The 10,149-nt window shown below is 41.2% G+C and overlaps 1 protein-coding gene across 1 annotated transcript; it reads right to left on the bottom strand.

The window, feature by feature from the left end:
- Positions 1 to 1,579: 1,579 nt before the first annotated feature.
- Positions 1,580 to 9,880, bottom strand: NOV (nephroblastoma overexpressed). Its single transcript, XM_008578616.1, has 6 exons — positions 9,718 to 9,880; positions 9,360 to 9,585; positions 7,995 to 8,246; positions 6,468 to 6,682; positions 2,857 to 3,349; positions 1,580 to 2,158 (listed from the first exon to the last, which is right to left on the bottom strand). Exons 1-5 carry the CDS (start codon positions 9,799 to 9,801, stop codon positions 3,053 to 3,055), a joined length of 1,074 nt encoding a protein of 357 aa, XP_008576838.1. The 5' UTR covers positions 9,802 to 9,880; the 3' UTR covers positions 1,580 to 2,158; positions 2,857 to 3,052.
- Between the last annotated feature and the right edge of the window lie 269 nt (positions 9,881 to 10,149).

Raw genomic sequence — 10,149 nt, 5'->3', positions numbered from 1 at the left:
TGCTCTTTCTGCCTGCTTTTCCCGACAGACTGGAAATTTCAGGAAGAAGACGTAACTTGCTTATTTTATGGTTTATTTTATTCAACAAACAATATATTATTGTTTTAGGCTGTGTTCCCAGGAACTAAAACAATGCTGGGGACACAGAAGCAATCAGAAAGTATTTGTTGAATGAATGAAATGAATGAATTAATCAATGTCTTGGATGCTGGAAGAGGCAGCTAACTCAGCACAAGTGAGTAGAGATGTGTGTGGCTCAGTGCTTGAAGGGACGTCTCTATTTGGCCTTTGTTTTCCCTGGCTACTTGGTAGTACATTCTCCGTTAAAAAAATTGGTGGAAAAAAATCTCAAAAAGAAAAAAAATGAGAACAACCTGATATAATCATTAATAATATTTTGCTGTACATTTTCTTTTGACTCATGTTCATAGATGCTTTTGAACAAAAACAAATCACTTTTTCATAGTTCTATGCCTTTTTTTCTTATAATTTCTTTCCTTATATTCTCATTTTAAAGTTGCTTTGTTTTTCATCATAATGGATATACTATGATTTATCTAGTCAAATCTATATTGTTAGATCTTTGTTTCCAATTTTTTTGCAGTTATAAACAACATTCGATTGAACAGCCTTAAAGATTTATAATCTTTGCAAATACCTGTGCAGTAGAATAAAGTAGAAGCAAAAGGACTTTTGTTTGAATTCTAGATCCACCAGTTTCTTTTAATTTTTTTTTAATTTCCTCATCTGTAATATGGGGACATGAAGAATTCCTACTTTGTTGGATTGTTGTTCAACTTAAACAGGATGGTGCAAGTAAACAGCACATTGTTAGCTGTCCTTAATAATTTCCTATGAATAAACCCTTAGAAGTCTAATTTGCTTTCTGAACTATCTGTAAGGACAAATAGAAACTAGCTAAAGAGAGGGGTGGGAAGGAGGCTGCATACAGAGTAAGGAAAGTTGAAGAAATAGGAAAGTGTTTTTTTTTTTTTTTTTAATTATAGAAACACTTTAGACCTACACTGCATCAGCCAGAAACTGCAAAACACAAAACTGATGTTAATCGTGACTTTCACGCTGCCCAGATGGCAGCCCTGCTCATGGCCCTGCTATGTCTCATCATTGGAAATATGCTTTTCTGGGTCTGTGTCAAGAGGAGAGTGATCAAAAAAATGCTGGAGGTTAAATTGGGCCACTGGGAAGACGGAGAGCTCTTTAATTAGAGAAGGAAGCCAGGGAGGTAAGTTTTGCTCGTTCAGACAACAAGTTCAAATTTTAATGTATAAAGGTGTCTGGTGGGCTGTCCAGGAAAAAAAAAAAATCAGGGTTTGAGATGTTGCTTTGAGTAAATGGTGTGGAAAATATTTGAGGCCTTGGCAGTGGAGATCACCTAACTCAGAAAGAGTTGTCTTTCGTTTCTGTTCTAAAAAGGAGTTATAAGCTCACCCCAAAATATCCATTTTGATTTCAATAGGTGTTATTGATTGATGTCCCATTTAATTCATAAATTTTAATTTTACTTTTACTTTCAGTAAACAATAGTGTTAAACTTATAAGCACAAAAGTAACGGCAGAGTCACACAACGATAATATCATGTTTATTTAGCAATGTCTGACAAGTAAAGAAACTAAAAAGGATATTTTACAAATGTATAATTTACATTTTTATAAATACTTTAAAGGAGAAAAGTGGAACACATATGATGACATTAGAAGAATGTGTCAACTTAATTTTGCAGTCTTTCTTATAGTCTGACAAATTAGACACATGTAAATATATACATATATCTTGTTTGTGAGTTTACATAATTATGGCCCAAGGATAAGTTTTGGGCATGTCTACAATAATTCTAAACTGCCATAAAATTTGTGGTCTCTCACCACCACAGTTATGTTGATTTTGTTATTTTTCAACATTCCACTAAAAGCATATTTGAAAGTCATCAGAGGTTGCAACCAAGGGCTTTGAGTCTCAGTTTGCTTATCAATAAGATGAGATGACCCCTCCTAATATGCTCTGCTTCTGCTGAATTAAATAATTAGTGAGCCTCAGCAGCCTCCAGCATACAAATGCATGACGGCTGTGAGGGCCCAGTCATCTCTGCATCGGGAGTTTTCTGTTTAGCTTCTTTCTATCAGAAAGGAGTCAATCTGTCTGCAATGGAGAAAGTTTAACACATCAGTCCTCTTAATAACAAACATTTCATTACTGTAGATATAGCATGTTTCCTAATGTACAACTAAATGGAAAATTAATAGTCTCTGGACTTCCCTTTGAAGAGCTGTATGTGTCCTTGAATCTTGGGCTTGGAAGCTCAGAGTTGAATTACCCAAAAAGGGAGCCTAGTAGAAGACCCTCTGGGCCGGCCCGGTGGTGCACTGCTATAGTGCGCCACTTGCGAAGTGCGGCGGCGCTCCCGCCGAGGGTTCGGATCCCACATACAGACCGGTTCCCACTCACTGGCTGAGCGAGGCGCGGGAGCAGCACCGAGGGTTGCAATCCCGTTGCCGGTCCCGGTCCGGTACGGGGGCGACACTGAGGGTTGCGATCCGTTGCCGGACACGGAAAAAGACAAAAAAAAAAAAAAAAAGAAGACCCTCAAGTCAAACCTAAATATATGGTCAAATATTTGTATGATGACACATTCAGCATGATCCTAGACTTCAACATATCATTCGTTACATTGACATCTTCTTGGAATTGCACTAGTGCATAACAAAATAAGGTGAGGGTAATGTGATATAGTCTACAAAGTAAATGGTATATCTGACTGCTTGAATTTATAGAAATTTGTATTTGTAAAAAAACATCACAGGAAACTAAATTATCCCTAAGCCATATCCTGAGCTTACCTTGATTCCAAGTTTATAGTTAATCAAATCTTTCATTAATAAAAAGCAGATATAAAGGTCCTTATATGATCACAGAAAATACATAGGACTCAAGGGTAAAATAATGTATCTTCGTTATTTTTCTTATGTTCATTTGATTGTGGGTCAGGCTGCAGCTAGTTTGCCTCTGTAGGAGGGATGCTTCTTGACGAACATGTTACACTTCCCCTCTTCTGGTCTCTAGCTTCAGCTCCTGGAGGTACGCCTCATTATTCTTAGGACAGCTGGTGTGACAGGTGCAGGTCCCAACAACCATCACAGGTTTCTTGACGATTTGCTCTGGGGAGCACTGGAACTCTACCTGGATAGTTTTGGTATTGTGGGGGGTGCAGCAGCGGCCATCGCTGCAGATCCCACAGAACCTGGGTTTGTAGGTGTGCAGGCTGGTGCAGTTCTTGAACTGTAGATGGATGGCTTTGAGAGATTTCCTAGTGCGGAGACACTTTTTTCCTTTCTAAGAAAGAAGAAGAGGAATGATGCACGGAATGTCTATGATTCCTCTGAGGGATGATTTTAGGGGTATGGAATAACCTGCTAGCTGCCTACCCAGTATCCACTGGTTTTTCTTCTTTGCTAACAGAACATTCATTTTGTTTGGGCAGTGTCATCAGCTAAAAGCATTTGCTTCTCCACAATATCTAGGAGGTAGCCATGGCCTTGTGATAAAGTTCTGGCCAGTGCTACATAAACCAATGGAATTTGGGAAATCCTTTGCCCTTAGGACAGGTACAATTCTTTATTGCTTTCTGCTTTCATTTCCCTTTCTGCCTGGAATGCGAACACCATGCCTGATTGTGTCCAACCATCTTTTGACCTTGAGGCAATGAGCATGAAGGTGAAAGCATATGTATGATAAAGAAACCAATGTTTTAAGCTACTGTAACAGACTGGTGTTATTTTTAGCTAAATACATTCTTAGGTGTTATAAAGAGAAAGGGAATTACTAGCATCATTGCGTGCCTACTAATGTTTCAAATACTTTTCAGACATTAATCTACTTAACCATATTAACAACATTTATTCGTAAAGGGAACAATTATTCATGGAAGGAACAATTGCTCTAGGTTTATAGATGGAAAAACAGAGTCTCAAAGGCCCGAAGTGATCAGAAAACATCCAGTATTTGAATTTGTCTGACACAAAGTCCATTCTTTCTATTATTTGATGACCTTAGGAAATTCTAAGATAGTGGGATTTAAGGTTATTTTCCATGAAGGCAAAGTAAGTGAGGAATTTATTTAAGATTCCATCCATTCTTTCTATTATTTGATGACCTTAGGAAATTCTAAGACAGTGGGATTTAAGGTTATTTTCCATGAAGGCAAAGTAAGTGAGGAATTTATTTAAGATTCCATTAGTAATGGTTAATGATGAGTCCCAATGTTGATGATTCAGCAAAGAATTGACTCTGTTTTCTTTCCTACTTATATTTCTTCATCCTCTCATTTGCTGCATTTCTCCACTGCTCACCTCCCTTGGTACAGCCCGCAGCTTGTGGGATGATCAGACTTGAAATTCTCTTAAATCAGTAGCTCTCAAACATTAGTGTACATCAGAATCATCTAGAGGGTCTGTTAAAACAGATGGCTGGACCTCACACTCAGTTTCAGATTCTGTACATCTGATGTGGGGTCCACAAATTTGCATTTCCTCTCTATCAAGCTCTTAGATGCAGCTGCTGGTCTGGCGATCTCCTTTAAGAACCACTGACTCAGATTTGAGAATCTCTTGGAGATAAGGAAGTAATGATTATCATGTGAGTATTTTCCTAGATTCCAAAAAAATTTCTAGAATCTTTATGACATATGTATACTATACATTAATATAATATAATATAAATAATATAATATAATATAATTAGTATAGTATAGTATAGTATAGTATAATATAATATCCCCTACTATTAAATGGGATGCATGTTAAAAGAAAAAAATACAAATATTGTGAAAAGAAACAATAGAAAAAAGCCAAATTTTAGAGGCGTGAGATGGAAAGACCTTATTTAATAAAGAAGTTACTGTGTCCTTGAAGATATTTAAGGGCGTCTTGTTTCTTTTTTTTTGTATTTTTTAACATTTAGCATGTATTTTTGTTAACATCCACAAAAAGGCAATAGGCCAGCGACAACCCTGTGTGTGTGTGTGTGTGTGTGTGTGTGCGCGCGCGTGCGCGCGCGCGTTTGTGTGGGCAAACCTGCATGAGGATGCTTCAAAGAATTCAAGGAAAATTTGTATTTTCTTTTAATTCTATTTTTCCACAAACTTTTTGAAGTACCCTCTTTCATTACATGTAAGTCAAATATCCTAAAGTGTAGAAAGGTGCATCTTCTAGGGTTATAATTTTAGGGATATGATGTTTCTAGGTGTTCTTTATAAATTGGTGGAAGAAACTTAAAGTTAGGTTGGACCTCAAAAAAATAAATCATATAGCTAAGTAGCCATATAACTAATGCAAACACTAGGGATTCTTTTATTTTACCAATAAATAGGAATTTTAAATAATGATGACTAATGTTAACAGAGTACTTAATCTATGCCTAGAACTTTGCAAATTAATTCTATTTAATCCTCATGACAACTTTCAGGTAGGTACGTACTTTCAATGGTCCCATTTTATGGGAAGGAATTGAGGCTGAGAGGTTAAGAAAATTGCCCAAGGTCACACAGCTAGTTCATGTGGAAAGGCAGAATTTAAAGCCAAGCTATTTGGCTCCAGAGTTGTCCAGTAAGTGTTAGATGTTATTGTCTCAGTGTAGAAAGATGTAAATTTTAAATTGGTAAGGGTTGTTTTATTTCCGTCTTAGGTTTGTACAAGGGTCCATATAATGGTTCAATTTGGGCAACTGCATTTATCTGACAAAGGGCTCTGGTGACAAGGTCTGTGATGTCATCAGGAACCAATCAGAGCTTCTGATCTGCATGCCTTACATCCAGCATTAACACACTGAGTTGATATAATTCCAGCAAAAAAAGGAAAGAAATTTGCTGTTTTATTTGGCTCATATTGCCTTATGCTGGCAAATGTACTATTTCCACTAGGCTTTTAAAAATACCAAAAATAATTCCCAGACACCCATTCACTTACTCATCAATAATTGCTTATCATGCACACAATATGTACCATGTAAGGTATTGGGGACTGAAAGTAAGGCAGACATGGTCTCTACCTTGTTGCTTTACATAGGGTGAACCTGAGGCATAAAAGAAACTGAAGTCAGAACTGACCTCTCTAAAATCAGCTAGTCTTGACAAGTGTGTAAACAGTTTTCTCCAGGAATGCAATTGGGTTTGCTAGACTGTTTTCAATTGGGAAAAGCATTACACTTGTTTATCCTCTCCCTCTTTACCTGTAGAACTGCTGTGAGTTGCCTGGAGTATTTTAATACATTAAAGAGAGAGAGAAAAAGAAGACACTCAGGCTGGCTTCGGAACCTCTCTGCCTTTTCTTTGGGGTTATTTCCCAGCTAAAGCTGACCTCTGAGTCAACTACTGTCACAGTGACTTTCTGAAACCCAAGCTCCGAGGAGGCAAGGCCACTGCCTGCATGATGACAGGTTTTCTCCAGGCTCCTACCTTATCTGTTGGTTGCTCGGGCTCTTGTTCACAAGGCCGCACCATGCAGAGCCGAGTCTGTTTCACCAACTCACACTGCCGATTCCTATTGGTGACCCGGGTGGAAAAACCCATGCCACAGCTCTTGGAACACGCACTCCACTCTGTGGTAAGTTCAAGGCAGTTGATACTTGAGTCAGAGACTTCAACTCCTAGGGTGGCTTCTGACCTGAAGGCTATGGGATGCATAAATAAAGACAGCTATATTGGGTAAAATGTGGAGATTGAAAAGTGGTCCTTTCAGCTATCATTAAAAGTGGTTCTCACTCAGTTCTGTATCGACTTAACCCCAGTGCTCCCAGGGCACAAAACAGGATCTCTTTATTTATAAAGCCCAATTAGGTAACATAATGCCTGACACATTGTAGATCTTCAAGAAATCTTTGGAATGAGTATCCACCTTGACCTTTAGAAGTTTAGGTGAATTTGCTTTTAAGAAGCTTAGTACTTTTAAGAGTATAGAATAGTACGGCATCAACAACCATTCCATAAACTGTAGCATTTTCAGCATGTGATTTTGTACATAAAAAGGACCAAGATAAAACTTTAATTGCGATGAGCAAGTAGTATCAGGCAAGTCAGAATAGTGATGAAAGGAATATTTTGCTTTAGAAGGGTAGAATGGGTTGTTTTGGCTTTGACTACAAAAAGTTCTGTCCCAAAATGTAGCTTGGGGCACATATTCTCTTTTACATGGCAGTTTTCCTATATTTAAGGCATGCATGGCTGATAATTTCTGACCTCAGAAATACTGTAAAACTCTGGATGTTATCATTATAAATAATATGGCTGATTGAAGGTTTTTAAAATATTCTCTACTGCCTCTTGAGATTTTTTTCTTAAAACAAACAAACAAAAACCAAACAAAAAAAACCCCCAATTTCATTTATAAGGTAAAACAAACAAACAAAAATAACAAAACAAAGTTCCTGATGCAAACAAAAACCAAACAAAAAAACCCCCCAATTTCATTTATAAGGTAAAACAAACAAACAAAAATAACAAAACAAAGTTCCTGATGTGTCATTTGACCCTTCCTACAGCATCTGGAAAGATGACATTTCTCTGTGACACTTGTCCAGGGATGAGCAGCATTCTTTAGGGAGACTAGTTTTGAGAGAGCATAGATAGTGCACAGAATCCAGAAAAGAGAACTTTTACTTACATCTTTTTAGTGCTAATAAGAGTCACATGGGAAGGATGGACTAAAATACAAATAGCAGTCATTCAATTAAGACAAAAATAAGGCAAAAAAGTGACTGAATTTGGGAAGTCCTCTGTAGGTGAAATTGTGTGCCTACTTCAATAACTTCGCTTGGATTTAAAGACATGGAGTGTTTAATCTCACTGGGCAATCTGGAATCCATGGCTGAATGGCCAGAAACTGAGGCCAGTTTCTCATCACAAACCCCAAAGATTTCAAGTTCTTCTTGCCTGCCTTTACCCTGTGCTGTGACCACCCCTAGTGTTTTCACCTGAGTTTCTCACCTGGAAGGGCAAGTCCTCCTAACGTCCCCTTCTCATTTGGGCCACAGACCCATTTTTCACAGCACTCTCCGGGCACCTCAACTTTTCTTGGATTTGGGCAGTCAGGTTGGGGCAGTAGCACGTCCAGCTGACAGCGGGGCACACAGCCAATCTGTCCATCTCTGCAGGTGCACTGGAATTTACAGCTTGGCTGGAATTGCTCTCCACTGCGGTAAATGACCCCATCGAACACACAGTTGTCTCCTTCTACCACTAGAATATTGGGGAAGCAAAGCAGAGAGGAAAGAGGAGAGAGAAAAACAAGAACACAACACACTGGAGAAGCTATTCAAGGACATGTTCAAAACCCCAAGTCATTCCTTGTCTAGTTCAGGCAATCTGGTTTCTCATGCATCTCCAGTGGAAAGATGTCCTCACAGAGGCTTCTGAGAGCAAGAAGAAACCTTCTAGACCATCCAAACCTGCCACTTATTTTATGAGTGAGGAAAGAAGTGTGCAACTGTGAAGTGACTCCCAGGTCCCCATATCTGTTGCTCCCAATGATAGTCATTTTGCAAGAGCCTCCTTACATTCTCATACTCCAGCAGCTTAGACTTAAAAAGAGAAAAAATGCACTTCATATTCTCCAAATTGGTTAACCCATCAAACTGGGAAGGGCGTAAGGATTCCTTGGCATTCACAAAGAATAAAGTGTCATGAGCTTAGAGAAAAAAGTAAAAATCTACCCAAGCCCTCAGATAAAGGGAGGCAGGGACTGCCTCCAAGTGCGATGGTTCAGCACGTGGAAGATTGATCCCCCACTGATTAAATTTTATGAGTCTGGATTGGCTAATTACCTGTATTTTTTTTTTTACTGGAAGCCCAGACGGGTGTTACATAGTTGTCGCAGGAGACTAGGGGCTGTTTTGGCTCAAAGAGGACACTTACAGGTGTGAAAACAGACCTGCTGGGCTGCAGTTGGGGGAACTGTGAACGCGTGAGTTAAGTTCAAAATTCCATCATCCTCAAGTGTTCCCCTGGAAATGTCCAAAGGAAATGACCTCACTGGCCCTTAACTCTGTTCCCCTCCCCTCTATTTAGAGTCTTCTCTAGGGAGGAAAGTGATGAGTGCTTCTCACCTCCATGGGCAGGTGGCTTCTGGCTTCTGGCGCTTCCCAAAGCCCCAAGCTCCCCCAGACTATGCCTGGCACACAATGAGTGCCCCATAAACGTTGCTTATTGCATTATTACTATTATTATTATTATTATTGCTATTATTGTTATTTGCTTATCACCCTCTGGGAAGGGGAGGAAGGGGAGAGGAGAGGAGGATCAGCTCCACCAGGTGCGCGCTAAGAGGTCGAGAGGCGGTGGGGACAGCATTACCCATGCAGATGCCAGTCTGGTTGCTGGGGTCCGCGCTGCGGTCACAGTAGAGGCCAATGCTCTCGTCGCAGGGCTCAAGCTCCGAGCAGCTCTCGCCGCGCTGGCGGGCGCACAGCAGACAGCAGGAGCAGCCATCCAGCACTGCGCGCACCCCGGGGGCGCAGGTCGGCGGCGTCGCGGGGCACTTGTCTGGGCACTGGGAAGGACAGCGCTGAGTTGCAGCGACCTAGGGGCGGGCGAGACAAGAAGAAGAAACCCCTCAGCAGGGACAGTCAAAGGCGGAGCGAACCCTAGGACCGAGCAAGGGCCACCCAGGAGGGCAAAGTAGCCAGGGGCACCTTAAGGGTGCGCGGCTTACCTGTCCCAGGAGGTGGAGGAGCAGGAAAGCCAGGCAAAGGCACTGCTTTCGCAGACAGAGGCTCGTGCTCTGCACACCCTGCATGCTCAGGCTTCTCTGTCCCGCTTCTACAAAGGGAGACTTTCTGCGCCGCAGATTGGCCGTGCTCGCCTTCCCCGAGGTCGGGCGCCCCGCTCACGGCCAGCGCCACCGGCGCAGGTTTTATAGGGCGCTCCTGGGACGCTCACAAGCCGGTTGGCTGCAGCGCAGGGAGGAGGGGGGATCGGCTGGGTGGGGAAGTGGAACGAACCCCGAGGTTGCCATGGCAATTGGCCGTGGATGCTGCTCTCCTTAGGGCGCGGCGCCGGGCCTGCGTGTGCCTGTGTGTGGCGACTGGCTTTTCCCAGCGCGCCGGGAGGGACTGGGTGGAGTCCCGGGGCCGAGACCCAGGGC

This window comes from Galeopterus variegatus, unplaced genomic scaffold, assembly GCF_000696425.1.
Source record: "Galeopterus variegatus unplaced genomic scaffold, G_variegatus-3.0.2 Scaffold1730, whole genome shotgun sequence".
Taxonomy (NCBI): Eukaryota; Metazoa; Chordata; class Mammalia; order Dermoptera; family Cynocephalidae; genus Galeopterus; species Galeopterus variegatus.
This window is presented reverse-complemented; position numbering and strand designations above follow the sequence as displayed.